Genomic DNA, 25,030 nt, shown 5'->3' on the forward strand with positions numbered 1-25,030 from the left:
ATTAGCTATCACCTCATGACTTACAGCGGCAAGGACAGAAATCAAAGTGCTGAGATAGAATCTATGTCTCTCATCCTCTGGCCTTATTCCCCCGACACCCACCAAGAAAAATTGTGTTAGAGGGGTAACAGCAGGCTCTAATCCCCATTGTGATCAATTTTAAGAATTACCAGGTGTTTGGGTGCTTGCTCTAAACAAGCTCATGTTGTTTAAAATCATCAACTGGAAAAAGAACAGGTTATGGCCTTTGATCTTGCAAACATATCAGGGTAACAATTAGGTACTTGATATGCAGGCCCCACTTGACAAAAATATTCTATTTACCATCTTTTGTTTTTTTTTTAAAGACAGTGTCTCACTTTGTAGCCCAGACTAGAGTTCATTGTCATGATCTTGGCTCACTGCAACCTCCGCCTCCTGGGTTCAAGAGATTCTCGTGCCTCAGCCTCCGGAGAAACTGAGATTACAGGTGCCTGCCACCACACCTGGCTAATTTTTTTTTTTTTTTTTTTGTATTTTTAGTAGAGACGCGGTTTCACCATGTTGGTCAGGCTGTTCTCAAACTCCTGACCTCAGGTGATCCACCCATCTCGGCCTCCCAAAATGCTGGGATTCTTGTGCTTCTTAATCTAAAATATAGCTCATTGTGTCCTTTAGATCACAAAGTTAGGTCCCTCCATGAAAATATATTACATATCTAGATTCAAAACATATTACAAGTTTATGTTTACTGCAAAGAAAAAGGTACCAAAAATTATTTCCAAAGCCATGTATATTCCTTGTAACTTAAGGTAACATTTAAAAAATTATATAATTTGGGGGGTATACAGTATATTAAAATGGAGCATATGAATTATGCCTTGTTTCACTCACGATAAATGTCACATGTTTTCATTTATAAGTGAGAGCTAAATGATGAGAACAGAGGAGAACACCACACACGGGCCTATTGGAGGGTGGAGGATGGGAGGAGGGAGAGGCTTAGGAAAATGGAAACTAGGCTTTGCACCTGGGTGACAAAATTATCTTTACAAGCCCCCATGATGCCAGTTTACCTATGTAACAAGCATACACAAGTACCCCGGACTTAAAAAGAAAAACATTGACTGTTGCAGTAGCGATTGTCACTGTACGTGCAGTAAAATTTCAAGCCATTGGTGGAAGTGGTAAAGCGTCTATTTTCGTGCTTGTGCATGCTCCAGTTTGGAAGAAAAAGCTGACAGCACTTTCTGCAAATGATTCAGCCTGGGGTTTATACATCACATGGCAAGGATTCGAATGTTTTTGTGGAGTCATACCAGATGCTGGAGCAAACATTATAGTTCCTAAGACTGGTTTAGGGAATGGGGCATGTACATGTGGTTGTATCTTGCATTTATAATTAGCTTTTAATTGACGCTTTTACACACCCAAGGTCATATGTGATAGGGGCTACAGAAATAATCCATCTTGAATGGTGTAACAGAAACAGACAAGAGAAGGCTTCAGGCTCATAGTCGAGTGAAATCCTAAAGAACAATGAAAAGTTGCTATTTTGGAGCTCTATGCAGAATCATCATTTAAACACTTTGCTATTCCTTCTACATTTGGGATAACGATGTGACTCATTCCCGTGGCCCTTCAATGGTTTGCTATAGAATATTATCAGGATGCTTTTGGCTTCCAGTAACTGAATCCCTGCTTGAACTCACAGCCAGAAATGCAGAGGTCAGATGTGTACTTGGTCAATCATGCTTCTCTGGACTCCCTTTCCTTCCATGTTCAATTTTAACTTCATCCATATAGGAGCTGGTTCATTTTATCAGCATCAATGGTTCTCAGTTGCTTTGAGATCCTTGTTTATGGTCAGTAGATATGAGGTGGGGTGGGAGCGGGCCATCTACCACAACCATGAGGCATAAGGTTTCTCTTCAATGTAATTGGGCCAATTCAGCACTGGGCCTGTGTCCTACCACCCTTCCCATTTTATGTACCTGGGGGCGCTTCATGCTTAGATTAGCTCAGACAAATCATCAGGAGGAAATGTAGTGACCACAAGAGGATTCCTTCACTGCTGATTTTAAATCCCATTCTTAGTCATCATTTCATTAAGGTCTTTTTCCTTCATTTGAACCTTTTTAAAATGTTTTTAAATTTTTAAAAACATTTTAAAATTGTTTTTCCTGAGACAGGGCCTCACTGTAGCACCCAGTCTGGAGTTCAGTCCTGCTATCTTGACTCACTGCAGCCTCTACCTCCCGGGTTCAAGTGATCCTCCCATTTCAGCCTCCTTAGTAGCTGGGACCATAGGCATGTGCCACATACCCAGCTAATTTTTGTATTTTTTGTAGGAACAGTTTCACCATGTTGCCCAGGTTGGTCTTGAACTACTGAACTCAAGCGATCTGCCTGCCTCAGCTTCCCAAAGTGCTGAGATTGCAGGTGTAGGCCACGAAGCTCAGCCTGAGCCCTTTTCTTAGGGCCAGGGTTTTAAATCTGGAAGTGGTAGCTAATGTAATGGCATGAGACAAAATTGGAGAGCTTTGTTTCTGTGCTGATTCCCTGTGTTAAGCTGGCAGATTTGAGACAAGTCATAGGTCCGTAAGTCTTTCATGAAATGATCTTAAAGGCTCCTTTCATACAAAATGTTTATGTGTTTCATATGGCCTCACATTAGGATGGACTGAAATGTGTCATGTTTCAGGTTGAGAATCTTTAAGGGAAAATAATGTGGTTTGAAATCCTATTTCAAACTACTTTTTACATAAAGTACATCAGTAGACAGACTCTTAAAATACCTACACTTAAGCGAGTTCCAAGTTAACCAGTGCCTTCCTTTCCCTCTATAAGATGTGCTGGCTTGGAAACAATTCAGACATTCACCAGTTAGTAAATGGATAAACACATTGGCATATCCATGCAATGGAATATTATTCAGCCACGAAAAGAAATGAAGTACTAATACATGCTACAATATGAATGAACCCTAAAAACATTGTGCTCCAAGAGGCCAGACACAAAGGGCCACCTTTAGTATGATTCCATTTCTATGAAACACTCAGAATAGGCGAATTTATAGGGGCAGAAAGCAAATTTGTGGTTGCCAGGGCTGACAGAGGAGGGATGGGGTATGACTGCTAATGGCTGTGGGAGTTTCTTTTGGGGGTGATAAAAATGCTCTAAAATTGATGGTTGCACAACTCTGACTATACTAGAAACCATTGAACTGTTTACTTTAAATGAGTGAATTGTGTTTGTCGTTATAGCTCAATAAAGCTGTTTTTAAACATGAAAAAGAAATAGAAATGTGCTGGTTGATCCCTACAGCTAGCGGGTCCCCACTCTGCTCCTCCTAGTTGAGCAGTCAGCTTAGCATGAGCCAGTCACAGAATTATTTTAATTAACTGAAACAACAGGCAATGCAATGTAAATACCTAAGCCAAGTATATAAAGTCTAATGAACGATAAGGAAGGGTTTAAAGGAGAATCACAAAAAATGTTGCCATGAAACTGGAAGGGGCTTGGGAAATATAGAAATCTAGGATAATTCTTCATTCACTGCTTTGCAGTCATTTCTTAAATTTGTCCGTTAAAAAAAATCTGGAAGAATAGATGATACACTGGATGAAGTGGAACTGCTGACCCGCTGCACCCAGAGATGCAAAAGGCCTTGGCTCATATTGAAAGATTAGCAAAAGTTGCACATTTATGCTTTCAGGTAAAATGTAACATGTAGTCATTTTATGATTTCTAGTTTCAGCTGACTTTTTTAAAAGCATGATTTGACATTGTTCAGGCCAGGCAATGCTGTAGAACAGCATTTTGGATCTTGCTGCCTTTCCTTTTCCACCTCTTCCCCTTTTGTCGTTTCCCTAGCAAGATGCTTTTCAAGCTTTTTGTCCTGTGTATAAGAATCCCCTAGAGGACTTGTTAAAACGCAGATGGCTGGGCCCCCACCCAGAGTTCCTGATCCTATAGGCCCGGGGCAGGCTGAGAATTCCCGTTTCTAACAAGCTCCCAGGAGATGCTGATGCTGCTGGGCCAGGGGGCCCGATTTGATCCTCACTTTCCTCTGGCATCTTTTGAATCCTTTGAGCTTCCACCCACCCTTATCTTTGTGATGAATTTCCAGTTGCCTCATAGTCACATAGCTATGGGTCAAAGTTCCCATGCAGAAGATGCAAAAGCAAATCTTAAATGTAAATGCCACTGCCCCAATTTTGCTTATTTTCCATTTTTCTTTAAAGTCCTCCTGCTCCACTCAGTTCTGAATGTTGCATGATTCCACCTTTGTTTTGCTTTAATAATGAAAAGCTTTCCTCTAAAAGTTCAGTTCTTCACATGACTTCTGTAGGTGATGATAGTGGGGGCAGGAAGATAATGGGGTGAAGACAACAGCCTCCCAGACTGGGTAACAGAAGGTCCCTCTTACAGTGTGCGCAGCTTCTGTGAGAATTGTGGTCTCAAAAGGAAAATGCTTTCTTGGTAGCCACTCACTGGAGCAGGAGAGGTAGTCTGGGTGGTTCCTGTTACTTGACCTTTGCTCAACACATCAGTTTGCTGTGGCTGCCATAACAAAGAGCCTCAAATGTGGCATAAATGACAAATCTATTCTCTCACAGTTCTGGAGGACAGAAGTCCAAGATCAAGGTGTCAGTAGGGCCATGCTCCCTCTGAAGGCTCTAGGGAAGGATGTGTTCCAGGCCTCTCTTCCAGCTTCTGGGAGTTCTTCCGCATGGGGCAGCATGACTCCAATCTTCATCTGGTGTTTTCCATGTGTGTGTTTGTCTGTCTCTGTGCACCAACATCCTCACCCCCCTTTTTTATAGAACACCAGCCATACTTGATTAGGGCCCACCCTACTGACCTCATCTTAACTTGATCATCTGCAAAGACTCAATTTCCAAATAAGATCATATTCACAGGTACTGGGGGCTAGGACTTCCACATTTTTAGGGGGAACACAATTCAACCCTTAACACTCACATTTTCAGAATGACTGAAAAACTTCATCCATGGTCAGGCCAGCTCACTTATCTGGTGCTTGAGCCCTGTCACTGCTGAATTGCTCCACTTGTGCCCACTTGCACACTTTGCTGGGCCATGGCATTGCAAACTACTGTGGTTTGGCTCCTGTATTGGCAAAAGGGTGAACCCAGAAGGGCTTCACCCTTTTGCCAAGCTCCACGTGCTCATGGTCTTTCCACAGACAGGATAACCAGTTAATGCATGCCTCTGATGGAAGTCTTTTGGTGAGAGAAGAGGGGGAGGGCAAGAAAATCATCTGATCCCCTGAAAAGCATCCAGAATGAAAAAGCCAGGTAGCTCATATGCCCCCAGGTTCATTTCATGATTGATTTTCCCAAGAAGATCTTGGGCCTAGACCCTTGGTGTCTGACCAAGTAAAGTGAGTCGACTAGAAGGAGGCACTGAACACTGATCAGCTACATTTCTTCCCCACAGGAAAAAGCCTGTTTCTAATACCTTCTCTAATTCATTTACCCTCTAGGGGAATGCAGTCATCTCCTTTGTGCAGAAACAAGAAACAGCTTTGGCCTTCCTCTGCTGGACATTTGAGGGTTCTGTCCTCCTTTTCATTCATTGCCCAACACTACATTTGATCTTGGAACTAGGCAAATGGCTTAGTCTGTTGGGGCTGCTATAACAAAACCCTATAAACTGGGTGGCTCATAAGCTACAGAAACGTGTTTCTCACAGTTTTGGAAGCTGGAAGTCCAAGGGCAAAGCACTGACAGATTCGGTGCCTGGTGAGGGCTTCCTGGTTCATAGACAGTGCTTTCTCCCTGAGTCCTCACGTGGCGGAAGGGACAAAGGAGCTGGGGCCTCTTTGAAAGAGCATTAATCCCATTCACGAGGGATACACCCTCATGACTTCATCATGTCCCAGAGTTCCCACCTCCTAATACCATCACCTTGGGAGTTAGGTTTCAATATATGGATTTGGAGGGGACACAAACACTCAGAGTCTAGCAGTAAGAGAAGCGCACATGAAAAGATAATGTCAGAGAAATGGTGACTCAGAAATAAGAATACAAAAATGATGGCAGAAATAGAAACAGAAAGAAGAAAAGTGTGGAAGGAAATAAGTGGAATGGGTTTCGCATATCATAAACATTGCTTATATTCCCGGGAATGGAGCAAGGTACAGTGTTACATTATTTTACATTATGGAATTATGTTCAGATGGAAAAGAGCTCTATGGAAGAGTTAGGTACTTTGTGAAATGGCCTCAGGCAAAAGGCCCTTTAACCTCCTTGGACCTCAGGTGGCTCACCTGTACTATGAGGGGCTTCCTGGTCTGAAACTGAGTCCTTCTGTTTATCTAGCAAAGAATGTGGCCAGACCTGCTTAAATCATTTGCAAGGTCCAGTGGAAAATGAAAATGTGAGGCCGCTTGTTCAAAAGCATGAAAATTCCAAGACGGCACTGGCAGAGCATTCAAATAAGTTCTGGGCTCTTCCAAGCATGGGGTCCTCTGTGACTGCAAAGGAAGCCAGCCCACAATGGTGACCACACTATCCCTGATTTCTGCCAAGTTCTTTCTTTTTTCCTTTTCTTTCTTTCTTTTTTTTTTTTTTTAAATGGAGCTTTGCTTTTGTTGCCCAGGCTAGAGTGCAATGGCACGATCTTGGCTCACCACAGCCTTTGCCTTTCAGATTCAAGGTATTCTCCTGCCTCAGCCTCCCAAATAGCTGGGATTACAGGCATGTGCCACCATGCCCAGCTTATTTTATATTTTTAGTAGAGATGGGGTTTATCCATAGTGGTCAGGCTGCTTTCAAACTCCTGACCTCAGGTGATCTACCCACTTCAGCCTCCCAAAGTTCTGGGACTACAGGGTTGAGCCACCGTGCCCAGCCCTGCCAAGTTCTTTCTAAGGTGTTTGCTTCACTTCCAGAAACTGTGTTTCCTGTTTTACACCCTCTAAAAACTTTTTACCCTGGAACAGACAGATTGATAGATGGATGGATGGATGGATTTGTTGATTCATTTATGCAATGATTTACGGTTTGCCTATCAGATACAAGCCACTGGGACATTTGCTGGATTTTGGGACTTGACGGCATCTGCTACCCTTCTTGCAGTACATTTTATCAGAGTGAGCATTTTATTAGCTGAGAAATCTTTGAAGGCATATCTGGACTTTTCTTATCTGTCTTTCTAATGGGCTTGGAAGCCAGTAGGCCACTGGTAAATATTGACTAGATAAGTTATTATTGGATGAATCCATCAACCAACCAATTGACCTAATAAAGTCAGTGTGTGGCTGTTGTAGCTGTATGGGACCAAAGGAAAATCTAAAGATAATGCTAGACTAAAATTAAGTGTAAGGTGTCAAATTAATAAATATGTAAATTGAATATTCTTAATTATAATTCAACCAGGAAAGTTCAATGACTAAATCACAGCCATTCTTTTGTGTAGTTTTGCCATCTAAAACTTTTCAAAAATCGAACTCTCTTTGGACCTGTTTCCATTTTAGCTTTCATTTCATTTCCCTTCAGTAGGAAATGGGCAGGGAGCCCAGACCTTTCAATGCTCCCCTGAAGCTGTGGATCATCCCGGAGGCAGAGGCCTTCCACAGAGGATGGTCCAGCTGAGCCCTCTTCTTTAAGACAGATACCCAGGGGCTCCGATAAATAACCGCAGTGCTTTGTTCATGGACTCTGCATTATGCAAACAGCAGGTGGCACAGTTGGATGGCCTGTGACCAAATCCTGGTTCTACACCTTGTAGCTGTGCGGCTTTGGACAACTCATTTTATATCACTTTGAGCCCATTGTGCCCTCTGGAAGATGAAAGAGTTAAATGAGTGAAAGTGCATAAAACACTGAGGCTAGAGCAGAGGTTGTTAGTAAACGTTATTTACCACCGCTGCATTTCACAGCAAGCTTCCCAATTTTTGTTTCTAAAATGATCTCACATAGGACACCAATTACACTGCCATTTGTTGAATATTTGGTATTGTTTCACATAACCCTCAGAAGAATCCTGGAAATTCGGTGTTTTTATGCCCCAACTATTCTGAGGAAATGGGGAATTGGTGGATTAAAGCAACTTGGCTGAGGTCACCCAGTGGATAAATGGGAAAGCCACGAATCCAAACCTTGTTCTCTTGGATGCTGAAGCCCGTATCTTGAAACATTCTTGTCTTTACGATTGCTAAGTATCTATTGCATGCTCACCAGGCAGCATAGAACTATAGATTTTCTTACCTCATTTGCCATTCAAATTTTAATCTTAAGAACGGAAAGCCACTCACTTCCTCTGTTGAGGTGGTACATCTCTGCAGGGGAGTGCCAGTTGAGAAAGCATCTCTGTCTCTGTGCTTGCCATCAGCTTCTCCTCAGCCTGTCTCCTCCTTTCTTCAAAAACCTATTTTTATTTGGAAAATATATCACTATATCTGCATTTGCCAGGTGGATTATTAGATGAATCCACCAATATTGGATAAATACAAGTGGATGGACATGTATTTTTCCCCTACTCCATGGTAAGCTGGTTGATCATATTTACACACATACATTCAGCAAAACTTTATCAAATGCCAATTGTGTGTCAGGTACCCCAGTCCTGAGGGTAGAAAAAAAAGTACATGGCCTCCACCCTCAGGGATAGAGGGGAAATAACCTCCACAAAAAAGAATACGACAGTAACTGTAATGCACAGCAATGATTGCTCAAATAGCCATGTGGGCAAAAGGCCAGAATAAGCTGTGTTGAATCATGTTTGTGGGAAGGGAAAGTTTGAGCTGATTTTGCAAGGAAAATAGCTTCCAGTTGAATAGGAAAATCAGGGAAGAGCATTCGATACCCTTGGAACAAAAATATAAAAGTGTGCCCTGCACATGAAAATAAGGTTTTCTGCACATGGCCAGAGTATGGGGTGCCAGACTGGGGAGAGATAAGAGGCGGAGGTAGATGAGACCAGATCGTGGAGTATGTTGATATTATGGTGGGTATGGACTTTGTACTATATATCCGGGAGCAGGAGAGCATCAATGGCTTTTCAGCGGTAATGGGCCTCTGACACCATGTGTACTTCAGAAGTATAAACTGTGGCAGAATGGAGGAGGGGTGGGAGGCCAGAGATGGAAGAGTCCACTCTGAGTGGGGTGGACAAACGGTAAACATGTGTTCAGGAGGGCAACAAGAGGGGGATCCCAGGCCAGGCTGCCTGTGGGGAGCAGGAAGCAGTGCTCTTCACAGGGATGGGCCTGGTAGCTGGTGAGAATGTGGCTCACTGGTCCTTCAGGATGGTTGAGGCATTAAGGGACATTCAGCGAGAATGTCAAGCAGGCAATTGGGGAATGGGTGGGATGTTAAGGTTAGATATTAGGGTTGCCAGATTTAGCAAATAGGTGCTAGGTTCAATTTGAATGTCAGATAAACAATGAATCCCTTTTTATTGTATGTCCCATGCAATATGTGGGATAAAGAATCATTTTTTAGCATAATTGTGTCCCAGGTATTGCATAAGAATACTCATGCTAATACATGATCGGTTTATCTGATATGCAAATTGAACTGGGTGTCCTGTATCTTATTTGGCTACCCGACTTGAGAGATGCCAAGGTCAAGTGTCTTGGATCCCCCATGCCAACCTTTCCCCACCTTGTCACGTCATAGAATGGCCTGCATCCTGGACCTGGGACTTTGTTGTTTTTTCCTAAACTCAGAATATTCCTGGAGAAACTGGGATGAGTTGGCCACCCTAAGCAGAAAAGATATTGATTAAATTGAACTTAGAGATGCTTCTGGTCCTTTTGTAACCTCTTGGGGCCTTCCAGTTGGAGCTGACACTGCATGCACGTTGAGGTGGGCACCCAGAAACCATGGTCTGCCATTCGCCATTTCCATGACACCATCTGTCACCTTGACTGTGCCGAAGAATTCCAACCTTTGTCAGAATTTTTTTGGTTTGTATTTTTTTTTCTCTTGAACACTTGCTGCTGATTTAGTCCTGTTTTAAAATTATGCTCAGCGGAGATGTTGTTCTGTTTTAACCTCTGTGTGACTCTTCTTCAGTCATTTCCTTTCGTCTCAGTTCAGTATAATCTACCCCCCGCACTTTGCTTATCAGACTGACATATCCCACAGGCCTGGACTTTGTTCTGACGTCCCTTTATATTTAATCCCAATGCTGTTTCTCTGCCAAGCAGATGTGTTTTAAAATGTGCATAAGAAAAGAAGCAAGCTGGGTTTATTTAGAAATTTCCTCAATTTGCACAAACTCCATTGGTATAAGAGGTTTTTTTTTTTCTATGAAAACCCACAACAAACATATGGTAATAGCTACTTAGATGGATCAAGACAAATTTGTATTTGGCCATTTCTGCCATCCCCATTCTGGCCCTGTTGCCAAAGACAAAAACAAACAAGCAAACAAAACAATGGTTCATATTGCTTCAGTGTCAATGTCAGAGTATTCATAGATGCAGACACATATGTCACACACTGGAGCTTGTTTCTCGCTTGTTGAATCTCTCTTCATGAGGAATGAGTGACTTGAACAGCTTGTTAAAGAGGTTTTGGACAGCTTGAAAGTTTGAGTTTTATTTTTTTCTTGTCAGGTATTATATCATTTATAAGGTATTAGAAAGGATAACTTCCCTCAGCTCTTGTGGGTTTCATGTATTTTCTTTAAGACCACTTATTTTCAATATGATAAAGGCATTTAAGAAACAAGTCCAGGCATGGTGGCTCATGCCTATAATCCCAACACTTTGGGAGGCTGAGGCGGGTGGATCACTTGAGGTCAACAGTTCAAGACCAGCCTGGCCAACATGGGGAAACCCCATCTCTACTAAAAATATAAAAATTAGCAGGGCACAGTGGCATGTGCCTGTAATTCCAGCTACTCAGGATGCCCAGGCAGGAGAATTGCTTAGGCCCGGGAGGCGGAAGTTGCAGTGAGCAGAGATCATAGCATTGCACTCCAGCCTGGGCGACAGAGCAAGACTCTGTCTCAAGAAAAAAAAAAAAAAAAGAAGCTGTCACTCACTAAGCTAATGATAGGTCCCTAGGCTTAAACATACAAAGAGAGAGAGAGTGAATATTAATATGTAAAAGATATTCTGAGTCCTGTTTCCAGGACTGCTTAGTTTGGATCTGTGAACAGATGGACATAATTTTCATTACCTTTTCTGACATGGACATCAACTTCAGGGTCATTTGATTTGGATGTTTTAAAAAACAGGACTACTCTAGCAAGAATGTGGTAGAAAGAGAGTCCAATTTATCAGGCCATCCAGTCCAGGAAGGAGGGAAAGAACCAGTGAGATCATGATCAAATTCAAAGCTAAGGAAATAGTATCATGAGGAGCAGGATGAGAGTAGGTGGCACAGAAAAGCCACCTATGATCCATAACCAAGCAGCATTTCCTCTGGATCTTGTTGACAACTTTTGGCTGAGTGTGGGCAGTCAGGAAGGACCAGAGGTCTGCAGGCAAATCCTCCCTGACTCCCAGCCAGAGGTGGAAGTACTGGACCTGATGGCAGAGCCTGAAGCTGTATCAACCATTCCCCAAATAAGAAATATCACATGCCACTTGTAGATTTTATTATTTTGGCCCTGAATCAAATTAGGCATCTAAGGCCCATAAAGCAGATGTAACTTACAGGAACTGTGCTAGGCAACACCTGCTAGACACAGTTCAGGAAACTCAAAAAACCTGAGTTTCAGTCCTGTAGAAAACCACTTCTTCAACAGTTGAGGAAATCAGCCTTTACTTGCCACAAATTATAAATTTCTAAATGCTTTGGTGTCACTGAGTTGATGTCCCAAAGCCAACTGATATTTTTAAACCAGATTTTTTACTATATATATATATATATATATATATGCATAGAATTGCCATGATTTATTATGCTTGGACTTGTGGATAGTAAAGTATATGTCTGAAAGGCGGTGCAAATTCATTCAAGAGATTTAAGGTCAGGGAACAAAGCCTTTGCTTAACTTTTTATTCATCACGGCACAAGATAGAACCTTAAGAAACACCACTGAAAATTTCATCACCAACATGAACATTAAGAGTAGCATGTTTTATATGTAAAAAAAAAAAACTTTTTCTATAATACACTTTCCCTTCAGAAGTGAAAAAAATTGCGTAAAATACTGAAGCAAATCGCCATCTGCTGGTCAAAAACAGTTATGCAGTTGAAAAACTTCAAACTTACTACTAAAGTACAGTAGGAACATTTTACAATACACATAAAATTAAGAAAGAAAACATTTCCTCAGCCTTTGGCACATTGTAAGTACAAAGCTGTAGGCTTTTTTCCAAATGTGATTTAGTTTTTAAAGAATTGCGTGTAATTTAGCAAATACTGATTATGGGGCAAAGGGAAAAACATGTTCTATAATTTGAATATTCTATTTAGATTCTTGAACACTTTATAGTTGGATTCCAGTTTGTAGTTTTGAAAAATACATAAAAGTTATACATTATAAATATCTATTATATACGGCCTATATAAAACTGAATTTGACGTAAAGTGGGACAGACAACTTCTTAATTTCTTTGTGAGGCACTGCCTTTGTCTTGTCAGGCTGAGTCATTTCTAAACAAGTTCTAAAAATATATTTCATAATCTATCAGATTTAACATTTTCCGTAAAACGTATTCAATATCAAAAAGCATTTAGTGATTTTTCTTCTTGTATCTGACTCATATAAAAATATGTCTTCTCATCTTCTGTTTCATCTTGTTAGTGTTTTTGTTAGGTATTAAAGGAAGGGTTATCCCCTGTTATAAAGCTATGGCAAAAGCACAGAAACCCGCTTGTGCATATTCTAGAACATTCTATAGAATCTCATCGTTTAGTATATTTCATTGCTTAAAATAAGTGAAGTGATTTTTAAAAAAATGTTCCTTTTGTTTTCTCTTTGTGAATATATCATATATGATTATCATACATAATCTGTTACAGAATATACAATAGTCAAAACTGAAGACACATAAATACAGTTAGGCTACACAAAAGCAAGAGTTGTATCTTATTATAGAGCCAAGAGGGACGTTTTTATATTGGACATTGCCATTTGGTTTGGGTTCTGTTTGTTTTTCCTAAGGCTGGCTATGCAATGGAACCTTATTCTCAATGGCAGGGGCGTGAGTGCTCTACCTCTGTAGGTGAACTGGATTTCTCGTGTTGCTTTTGGGAAGTGTGAAAGAAGAACACTAAGTGTGCCAGTGGCCACCACCCACGTTTTCCCCTGGGCTGGAGGGCGGGGCGGGGGGGGGGTGGAGGCGCGGGACAGGAGGGGCTCGGCTGGGTGCGAGCTCAGACCAGCGTCTCAGGTAGGGCATCGGCGTTGTCAGCAGACAGAAGCTCCCAGATCTGCCAGCGCTCTCTCTGCCAGTCGAGCCAGCCAGCGTCCCCCAGGCGCGGACTGTCCTGGTCGCCCGCTGGCAGGGAGTTGGCACTGCTCAGTTTTTTCTGTGCGGCCTGCTGCTCTGGCTTGGCCTCTTGCCCTCCCTGGTCCGTGGCTGTCCCTGCGCCTTCCCGGGGCCCCTGGATCCAGGCCGTCACCGCTGCTGCTGCTGCTGCTGCGGGCTTCCCGGGGCCCGGGTACGGAGGCGGGGGCCGTTTGTCATCCCTGGTGCTCCCACGGGGTCTCTGGCACCTCGATGTGGCCTGGCTCTGCAGCCCGGCCAAGTCCAGCTCGCTCTCGCTGAGGTCATGGGCACTGCTCAGGATCAAGTGCTGCTCAGATCTGGCCATGGGCCGCTCGGATTTCCCACTGCCACCATGGACGTGGGGCGTACTGTAGGCACGTGGCACCACAGCGTGGGCCCTGCCCTCCCTTGCGGGGGCCGCGGGCTGAGTCCTCTGAGCCACCTTCGTGCTGCTGTCCAGCTCTGCAGGGTTCCCCTGCCACCGAGGCCAATTCGGGGACAGGTTCCCTTGAGAAAGGGAGCAGGGCCCCGGTCTTAGGGAGCTGCTTTCAAAAATGTCTCCAGAGGAACCTGGAAGCCAGAGAGAAAGCCAAGAAGTAGAATTAGTTTGTAGAATCTTGTTATTTCTTTCTCACTTCTAAGAAGTCCCAGTGGACTTCTAAAACTGAAACTGCAAGGTATGCTCTTAGCTGCTGCTGCCTTAAAGAAAAGGACCTTCTTAGCAAAACAAATGCTCAATTCGTATGCCTAGACTTCGACAGGTTAGCTGAGATGTCAGACTAGATTAATAATTGGTTTTGTCACCAATTTGTGTTTCAGGAAAGGGCCCCTCTACATGGCTGGGAAAACTTTTCAGAATCTAGAAAGTGAAAGAAGCATTCCTTTCTTTTCAATGCGTTCTATAATCCAGGAGAGATACAAATTATATTTTCACGTTTCTATCACGTCAATGAAGTAACTTGAATCTCAAGTACCCAGTTCCGTGCCAGAAGGCAGGCCAGCCACTATGCATATTCTCCCACCGTCACTGTGGAAAAGACACACTTGGTCATCACCCAGTCATTCCCCTTTACTTCCTACATGACATTTCCCAGCCTCTCTGGCAGTGAGGTGGGCCACAGAAATGAGGTCTGGGCAACAAATATGGACAGATGTGACGTGAGCCAATTCTAGGCCTGAACTAATAATAAAGAAAACTAAACAAATGCCTTCCCACTGTTCTTTGCTTTCCCCCCTCCCTTAACTACCAGTAGCATGAAGTCTTGGAGGACTTCTCTGGGCTCTGAAGATGGTGGAGCCTAGGCTGGTCACCTGAGTGACTGTGGAAGACAGCACTCCCTCCCTTACCCACTCCCACCCCTCCTCACCCCCTTGCAATCTACACTGTACTGGGACAGTGAGAGAGAAATCCAGTTGTAATAGCTTAAGCCACTCACACTTTGGAGTTGTTATAGCAGTTAGCTTTCCCTAAAGGATACAACTTCCTTTTTTTTTTTTTTTTTTTTTGAGACGGGTTTCGCTCTTGTTACCCAGGCTGGAGTGCAATGGCGCGACGTCGGCTCACTGCAACCTCCACTTCCTGAGTTCAAACAATTCTCCTGCCTCAGCCTCCCCAGTATCTGGGACTACAGGCATGCGCTACCATGCCCAGCTAATTTTTTTTTTTTTTGTCATTTTAGTAGAGACAGGGTTTCACCATGTTGACCAGGATGGTCTCAATCTCTTGACCTCGTGATCCACCCGCCTCGGCCTCCCAAAGTGCTGAGATTACAGGCTTGAGCCACCGTGCCTGGCCCAGGATACAACTTTCTTTAGGAAACTGAGAGAAAGAAATAACGGTCCATTTTGCAAGGCAAAGGAGGAGTCCTTGGGGCATGTGTCCCCAGACTACCATTTTCCTATGAATCTGCTCTATCTCCCACTTCTAATAAAGCAGACAAGGAACAAAAACAAGGCCATGTTGGGGGCAGGGGATCGGGATCTGAGTATTCACAAAGAAACAAATGGCAGCTGAAACAGGTGACAGCTGAGACTGGAGAAGGAAAAGGGAGTAAGGCTCTTCACAGGATACAATGAGATATAGTTAGAAAAGGAATCAGTACTAGAGGCCATCAAATTTAAAAATGTACTGTGTGTCTGGGCACAGTGGCTCATGCCTGTAATCACAGCACTTTGGGAGGCTGAAGTGGGTGGATCATGAGGTCAAGAGATTGAGACCATCCTGGCCTCAATTACATTTATTGATTTGCATTTCTTTCTCACCAGTATTTTGTTTTCAAAACAAAACAAAAATGTAATTTTGTTTTCAAAAATGAAAACCCACAGCAAAAATGAAAACCCGCTAGTTTGTAATATGAGATTTTCAGACAGCAGTGGAAAATGTCCTGCTATCCACAGTTTACAGAATGCAAGCTACTGGATCCTACACAGAACAGGAAGAGACTGTATCTCCAGATTCTTGGAAAGGCTTCTTATATTTGACCCACTTCCCTGTTTGGGATTTATAACCTTTGACTTGCTTTCTAACATTTTGTGAATCTATTAATAATTTGAAAAAACAATTTTACAAAAGAGGCTCCTAACAGTGGAACTTACTACAACGATAACAAAAAAATTCAAATGACTTAGTATTGGCTTGTAAACTATGAATATGCACTCTGTGGAATATTTCTTGCCCTTAAAAAGAATAATGGAGAGGCCGGGTGCGGTGGCTCATGCCTGTAATTCCAGCGCTTTGGAAGGCCGAGGTGGGCGGATCACAAGGTCAGGAGTTCGAGACCAGCCTGGCCAATATGGTGAAACCCCGCCTCTTTTAAAAATAAAAAAATTAGCAGGGAGTGGTGGTGGGCGCCTGTAGTCCCAGCTACTTGGGAGGCTGAGGCAGGAGAATTGCTTGAAAGGATGGAGGATGCAGTGAGCCGAGATCGTGCCACCACACTCCAGCCTCAGCAGCAGAGTGACAGTCTGTCTCAAAAAAAAAAAAAAAAAAAAGGATAATGGATAATAACTGGAAAATGGAAGTTAGAAAATAATACAAAGTTGCACAGACAGAATGATTGTAACTATGAAAACCTTTGCAAAGGAAATAGAATAAAATATAGTCAAAGATTGTCATGTTTGGGTGGAAAGCCTAAGGTTAATTTCATTCCCTCTTATTTTCAGCATTTCTAAAATAATATTTGAGAGGATATAATAAAATTATAGTAAAACTTTGCAAAATAATTTTAAAGGTAAATGCAATAAAGTTTAAAATTAATACTTTACCTGTCATTCCTGGGTCTTTGGATCCACTTTTTAATGTTGAATGCCAGGTTCCCCAGATATTGAAAGGTTCCTCTGACAGATCTAGGAAACAAGTGTATAAAAAGGTATATAACACAAAAGGAAAATTAAAAATCGATGAACATTTCAATAACATCTCTTCTGGCAAAGTATTGCATTCGAGGTTGTGTTGCATACAAAACAGAATACAGTTCAGATCCAACTTTCAGCATGTTCATTCTACTTGGGATTTACAAAAAAAGCTCTTTGTATATCATGTTGTGGTAGACAGAATAAGGCCCCCCGCAAAGATGTCTGTCATAATCTCACAAATCTACAAAGATGTTATTTTCAAAAAGGACTTTGTGGATGTGATTAAATAATGGTTCTTGAGATGGGGATACTTTCCTGGATTATCTGGATGGGGCCAATTACAAGGGTCCTTATAAGAGAGGGGCAGGAGAGAAGATGCTGCTAGATTGTTGGCTTAAAAGATGGAGGAAGGGGCCTTGAGCCAAGGAATGCAGCAGCTACTAGAAGCTGGAAAAGGCAAGGAAACAATTGTGCCCTAGAATGTCCAGAAGGGAAAGAGGCCTTGTGGACCCATTTTAGACTTCTCACCTCCAGAACCATAAAATAATAAGTTTGCGTGTTACAGGAAATGAATAGAAGGGTGATGGGTGGCAACAGCTTTATAGGCCTTAACCACATTAACACAGAGCTAGAGGAACAGCAGAGTTTCTGTACTACCCTCAGGAATACTTTGCTATTGGTATCATCACATTTCTTCATGCATGCATTCATTCATAAATCCCCTTAGCTTATCCATCAATATTTATGGAGCAAGGCACTACATTAGACTTTTTCACCATCTCATTTAATCCTCACTACAATCCCATGATGGGATCATAATTACGATTTATAGCAGCAGACGTCTACTGGGTGCCTCCACGTGTTCAGCAGTTCACATGCGTTATCTCACTTCATTCCTAGGAGGTTCCCAGGAGATCATTTTACAGACGAGGCAACTAGCATAAGGAGCAGGTAAGAAATGCACACAAGATTACACAGCAATATTATCGAGTGCATATGACATTCGAAGTGCTGCGTTGAGGGCTTTACATGGATTAGTTCATTAAACTCAATGAATTAAATACTGTTATCATTCTGAGTTTTCACGGCAGGAGGAAATGGGACTCTGAAGCTCAATCGCTCACTGGAGATCCTGCAGGTTGAAAGTGGCAGAGCAGGTTTGTGACTCCCAGTCTAGTGCTCTTGTCACTGGATACTAACACTATTTGGTTCTGGAAGGTTGTCTTGATACAGAGTAGGTTCAGCTTGTTTTCTTTAGGAAAGCAACAGCAGTAATTGGGTGGCAAATATGCAACCCAAACCCAGTACACATAAAGATCCTAGGATGCTGGAGGGAAAAAGAGTCAGCTGGGAATAGGAGTGGCTCCTCTGGGCATGCGCTTATTTCCCAGATATCTGAGAATTGGAGCGTGGCCTGTGGAGACCCACCCATCCAACAACTGGGCTTGCCACACCTTCCTCTTCCTAGAGTAGGCATTCAGCAGGTACTCGATAAATGGTGGTTGCATTACAGAAACATCAAATAAGGAAGAGATGAAGAGAAGGTCCGAAGAGCCCCACACCATGCCACATGCAACAAGAGGAGGGTCACTTGTTTTGGCCAGTGCCCGCTGGCCAGGCTCCAGTTACCTTTCCCAAGCCTTGATCCAGGAGAACTTTCCCTTGACTTTGATGAGGACAAGTGGCCCACCAGCATAAATGGCCTTGGCACTTTGTAAAGCTTCTCTGAGCCCCCCGGGGCCACATCCTCTTGCATAGCCAGCAGGGAACGCTCAGACAGCACTGGGGAGTTGTTGTCATAAGGGGAGATGTCGCCGCTGGAGGCCTTGTTGGAGTCTGTAGATGAATGCCTCCCTCCCACGGAAAAGGAAACTTCCGACTGCAGCATGTCAGGGCTTCTGGCACAACGAGACAATTGCAAATGTGTGAATATGTTAACAAGTAGTGACCAGAATCAAACAATACGGCCGTTACACAAATGACGGAGGAGGATGCATGGACACAGGAGCTGAAAAAAAACAAAAAAGACCAGTTGGAGCATTGTTCCAAGACAGGTCTACATCCATGAGGTGAAAGCGTTTCAATGATATGGCCAGCAGAGGGCAGTAAAACCCAACAGAAGTAACGGGAAAAGCCAATGGGCGAAGGCAGGGTGGGAATGAAACCGACAAGGAGCCCTGCCTGCATTTGCCAATGTGAATCGCTAAGTGCCTCAGGGACTCATTCCTGTTTCTATTTTTAAGTGAAAGTCTAATGCTCACTATCTATTAGGTAAGGATGCACTAGTAGATAACTCTTTCACCTTCCTCAATAGCCTGCATTAAAAATAATTCCCATAAAACTATGGTTGACACTTTGCTTGAAGTTCATTGTGGCTTTAGGGACAACTTTTCTTTTCCCCCAAAATACTTAGTGTAAGTAAATCTATGCTTCATGTGATGATGATGCCACCAGTGGGAATAAGAGTTTCATGTATAAAGTGGCGACAAAAACAAATGTATGAAAATGGAGTCACTAGACTCCATTTTATTCAAATACATCTAAAATGATTCTGCAAGGTACTAGTGCTTTTACAGGCTGAAAAGATGCACTAATTAGTATACCATTATCATAGTCCTGTGTTCATGAGTTGTCACAGAAACAGAAATAACAGTGAAAATGTATGTGGAACAGGAAAAATGAGAACTTGAGGAAATGAAAAGAGCATAGGAAGTCTTACCTGGAAACATCTTTATTTTCTACCCTCCTCAGAACAGTGGCCCTGACAACATCTTGAAGGGAAACAATCAAATATTGATTAAAAGTTCCAGAACCTGCATCTCTTCCCCCTTACTTCGCTTCTCTTTACTAGTCTTTGCTCTCTTTTGGCTTAATTTTTCAAAACAAATCCTTTGTAATCTTAAAGAAGGTAAACACATGCCTGAACAATACTTCCCTAACCAAATGCTTTTGTGCATGCAAACTGGAGGAATGCATTCACAGGGGTCTAGCTTCGTCCGAGGTTCCCAGCAGGGATTAGTATCCAGGGGAAAAAACATCCCAGCATCTGTGATACCACCACAGTCACAATTGAGGCAGCCAGGGTCTTGAGCACTCTTGCTGAGGACATTTGCTACCGACACAGAATAAAGAAGCCCCTTCCTTGCTTCCTATTTGAACTCATATCACAAAATTTTACGGGAAGGAGCCAGAGGACTGCCATGAGGATGATTTTCCAGATCTTTGGCCACCAATTTCTGCGGGAAAGTGGTGAGAGTGCACTTATTTAACCACCCAATCTAATTAAAGGGGAAAAAGTCTTCCTCGTTCTAGCTGAGAAAACACAAAAGAAAATGAATAGACACTTGTCTGTTATCATGGGCTGTCACTAGTTAAAGAAAGTTTATTATGAAAATGAGAAAAATCACGTGTTGAACTGGAAGCTAACATGGCTATGAGCTCAGAATCAGTGTTCTTTGTTCTGATGAGGGCTAGAAATTTTATTACTGGGATGATTTTGTTTTCTCTGTTTAGTTGACATTTTTCCAGTCATTAATAAAAATATCTTGTGTCCACTTAGTAAAAATATATGTCATATTTTTCTATCAATAATAGTGAGTACATAAAGCCTTATTGTACAGGATGACTTAGTCAATTCATTAGCTAAGCCAAAACAAAATCAGTGCTACCAATGTTTTGTTTTATGTTTTGCCCCACTCATATTAGGAGGAAAGTTTTGGAAAGGTCATATTTTAGCTCACAGAGAGCCCAATAATTCTGTTATGTCTTGCTCATCCATGTTACAACCCATGTAGAACAAAATACATTCAACAAAGTGTTATAAGTTGAAGATTTAGCTAGGAGTATGTGCATAAAGATACTTGATGGAAGAAATATCCCTTAAGTTTTGGTACTAGGGACATCTGGGCTACTGAATGAGTAGGTTATTTTTACCCTAAGGAGCCATGAATCATGTAATAAATAATGTATTTCTGTCTCCAAGGATGGCTAAAAGGCTCAGAGAATTAAGGCTGCAGTTGAGTTGGTGTTTTGAAGCTTGGGGGTACCTTTGTGAGTTTTGCATCCAACGTCATCTTATTTGTTTTCCTTTCCTCAACATTTCAAATTACTTATAATATCTCTAATTAATTACTTATTATATTGTTTCACTTTACATATTTTTCAAGCTGTTTCAAAAAATGTTTGGACTGCTGTACAGGCAGGGGAGATCGTAACTACATTAATTGTTGGGGGATGCTGAAAAGGCAGTATGCCTCATGAAAGCATTTAGTTGGTGAAAACAACACAAAATCAAACAAAAGACAATAATAACAATAGCAAAATTAACTGAAGTTGCCACATAATTTGTTCCTTTGTTTTAATATCTCTGACTGCATCTCATTAAGTAGAGGTGAGAGAGGAGGAGGCAGAGGGCCACTGTCCCTTGTCCCTTTCCTCTATTCTTTAGGTCTGCAAGATCTCTTTGAGTGGTTGTGAAGTGTGCATCCCTGGGGGGAAGCATCTGTCTCACCCGGGAATTTGTTGGGAATGTCAATTCTCCAGCTCCGTTCTGGACCTACTGACAGGACTGGCTACATTTGTGGAGCCCAGTGCAAAATGAACATGTGAGGCCCCATGCTTAAAAAGCGTTAAGCATTTCAAGATGGCGACTGCAAATCAGTAAACCAAATGTGGGCTGCTTCTGAGTGTGGAGCCACAGTCCTGGAAGCCAGTTCTGGATATTAAAAGGGAAACTCAGGGTGGGGCCAGCAAATTGTTTAAAGAAGCCCTCAGGTGATTCTGATGCATGAGTATGTTTGGGAATCTCTAATAACCAAACATTACTTTCCTCTCTCATTCTGCATATGTGACAGCGGGCTAAAGGTCTGCTAAGAGTCAAATCACAAAGGAAAGCAAAGACGGTGGCCCGAACTGCAGCATTGGCTGGCCTGGGAGTGAATGTGGTGGTCCTGACCTTGGGGTGGCTGAGGCCACAGCTAGGAGAAAAAGGAAGAGTGTCCCCATCCCAGCTGATTCCTGGACTTCCTCTATCTGCCTAAGCAGAATCCAGACAACTGAATGTAGAGTAGTCCTGCTGTGGATCAGAACATGTTGAGGGGAACGGGGTGTAGGAAGGGCCAGTGTAGTGTTCTCTGCTCCTTTGGTTCTGTCTCCTAAGTCAAGCCTCTGAAGTGACCACAGCTGGGCCCTCCATCAGGGGAGGAACCACAGGAGGTGGCTGAAGCAAATCCCTGGAGGCAGAGGTAGATGAGGTGTCTCACAGTAGACACAGACTTTGAACCTCCTGGGGATGGCTGGGGTCACAGCCAGGGACATACACAGATGGAGCATCTAATGAGAGATGATATCATGTTTTCAAAATCCCCCCAACCCCCAGTGTATCCCAACCATGGGAGGAGACACAGTGTAAGTACATATGGCAAGCAGTTTGGGAAATATACTTATGTGAAATATACCCTTGGCCTGTGAGGAGAGTAAAAGTTAATATTTATACAGAGTTAATTATATGGTAGGCGCTATACTAAGCTACTGTTAACAACACTCATTTTTCCTGACCTGAGTCTGGGATTGAGTGAAAGAAATAGAGAGCTGACTGAATACTGAATACCATGCTCTCTAGCAGCAGAGGCAGTTGGGGTTGGGACCCTTCTATAATTTATTTGCTAAATAGTATTCAACATCATTACGAATCAATAGTAAACTGCTCTTTCTTACTTAGAGTTAATGGCCTTTTAAAATGCTTAAATATTTCCCTATCATTTTATTTTCTTAGCAGAGGTCAGAAAGCGGCAGCTAAATTTGCCTAAGGACCTATGACCAAGAATTATCTTCCCACATGAAAGCCCATTGATTAAAAAAAGAATGTTTTATTCACTACTCAGGACTCTCATAACAACATAGGCAGTTCATAGATTTACAAAAAATTAGTGTCATTCTATTGTTTTATATCTGTCAGAAGCAAATCCAGGATCAACATATACACACATACACATATATACATACCCAACACACATATATACACACCACACACATACATGTGCAGACATAAATACACATACATGCATAGGCATATGCACACATATAGATATTCATACACAAACATGCACTCAAATATTAGACATAAACATATACACATATTATACACATACATATATGTACATGCATATACATATATATCCACTTAGGCAATAAATATAATTGAAAGTAAAGACACAAATAGTTGGAGAGAATAGGATTGCTGAGTGGAGGCTGGAGTCTGGAGAAATTTCCAGAGACTTGGAAGCAGAACTGTAAGGGCCTTTCAGAGCATATCTGTCTTACAATGGGGGCTGGGCATCCAGTCACTGTGGATACCTTCATTATACACCTATGCTTCCTATGTGTGTCCATTTTCCATTTTCCTCTTCTAAATCTTTCTATTCTATCCAAAGTTTCTGACACATTTCTAAGTTTATGGAAGCTATTGCAAAAGCAGCTTGTCAAATATATAAATCAGGTACAATCCATAAAGTTCTTTAAGATTTTCCATATAAAAATCACAAATCAAAAAACAAATTCTTATAATCTGGAAATTCTGCAAGAGGACAGGGTGTGAATAAAACCAGATGTAGTGGAGTGGAGATGTATATAGGAAAAGAAATTGCTCTGAGCCTGAAACCTAGAGATGAAAGCGAGAAAAGAAAGAAAAACTACCTTTCAGGTTACAACTGTTAGAGGAGTGGTTGTCTGCCCAGGACCATGGTGCCCTAAGGGAGGCTAAAACCCGCTACTGCGTGGGCATTACCTTCCTACAAACCAATTCCAATTAGCAGCACTCTAATTTTTGCACACTGGTGGAGAAATGAGCCCAGGAGGAGGGCTTTTAGTGATATTTCCACAGCACACTCAGTGTCAAATCTGGAAAACCATACCATCCTTTAGGTATGTCCAAAAAATGAGATAAGCAACCACAATATTTTCTCAGATTTGACTCTAGGATAATCCAACTCTAAGAAGATAGTTTTGAGTTCGGGTTTCCAAATAAAGACATTAAAATACTTGTGTATCTATTTACATGAAATATTTACTCTGACCAGTGAGTCACTAGATGAGGAATTGTCTAAAAGCACATAGTGGCCTCTTTTTGTATATCTTGGAGTTTGATGGATTGAAGTTCAGAATGTTGAGTGGATGAGTTGCCAGTTGACATGAGCTGGCATCCGAAAGTGCCTGGTGGCTTCTCTTTGCAGTCTCAGAGCATCATGGATTGAGGTTGTGTGGATAGGTCACCAGTCTACATGGGTTTGCTTCCATGCGTGGAGGGTTCCCCATTAGACCCCCAAACCCCAAGACCATCCACAGCATGCATGGCCAGTCTCAGCTAACCAGACAAGCAAGGGATGGGCATGGAGAGTGAGACATATTCTCACCCTTAACTGGTCCCTCTGGGTCAGGGTGTAAACATACTGGCAGGGTACTGTGGGCAGGCCTGCACTGCAGCCGGAAGCACAGAACTTGTTCTGGGGACAAATGGAAAACTCCGGTTCAATCACCGGATGGGGCCCACCCAACACCTTGCTGAACTACCCCAGAACCGTGGACATTTCAAATGTGTGTTCAGTTCATCCTTGGCTTAATCTTTTGACTGATAAGTTCTAGTCTGTTATATCAGTGGTATTCGGAAAGGAATCCACTGCTGGAGCAGCTTTGGAATCATGAAGGATGTTCGCATTAATCACTGTAAGTTCTGCAAAGCCTCCCTTATGCAGATTGCTAGGGATAAAGGTGCCCTACTTCAAAGAGGAGCTGACATGGCTCTAAACTCCTCAGTGGATGATGAAGCTAACACCCTGGGCACAAGGCTTTGGTGAAATTTGTCCCCTCATTTTTAGTCCTTATTAATTCCCTCCTAGTATCCCTGGCATATGGAACATTTATGACAGGTGAAGATAAGACAGTGTTGTCTTCATTATTTACAGGGGTCCTGATAAAAAACATCTTCAAAGTAACATTCTGCAAATTTATAAAGAAGCTGTGAGTCACAGTAAAACTGTTAGGAAGGAAGGGGTGATGTGATACATTTTCCCTTGCCTCCAGTTTGAATGCCTTTCCATAGAAGGCATATGCATACTTCTTGGAATTTTTCATTATGGAATTCCCTATTCCACATAAGCTTTTTCTAAAACTGGCTGGAAAGGCTTTCTTGAATGCAGTGTGTGTGTTGGGGGAGGGGGCAGGGGCAGTTGTTAATGCTTCATAATTTCCAGGGTATTGAGGCCAACAGCTACGGCC

The 25,030-nt window shown here is 42.4% G+C and overlaps 1 protein-coding gene across 4 annotated transcripts in view; it reads right to left on the reverse strand.

Annotated features, from left to right (window-relative positions):
* Window positions 1–11,952: 11,952 nt before the first annotated feature.
* The window catches only part of ARHGAP6 (Rho GTPase activating protein 6), a 537,825-nt gene continuing 524,747 nt past the window's right edge, over window positions 11,953–25,030 (reverse strand). For all 4 annotated transcript variants that reach the window (XM_035288889.3, XM_035288890.3, XM_054251125.2 and 1 more), the window contains exons 11-13: window positions 18,389–18,657; window positions 16,670–16,750; window positions 11,953–13,975 (exon numbers count right to left, since the gene is read on the reverse strand). In XM_035288889.3, coding sequence (XP_035144780.1) covers window positions 13,290–13,975; window positions 16,670–16,750; window positions 18,389–18,657 — 1,036 coding nt within the window. In that variant the 3' untranslated portion in view covers window positions 11,953–13,289. The remainder of the gene's footprint in view (window positions 13,976–16,669; window positions 16,751–18,388; window positions 18,658–25,030) is intronic.

The sequence above is a fragment of the Callithrix jacchus genome, chromosome X (genome assembly GCF_049354715.1).
Source record: "Callithrix jacchus isolate 240 chromosome X, calJac240_pri, whole genome shotgun sequence".
Taxonomy (NCBI): Eukaryota; Metazoa; Chordata; class Mammalia; order Primates; family Cebidae; genus Callithrix; species Callithrix jacchus.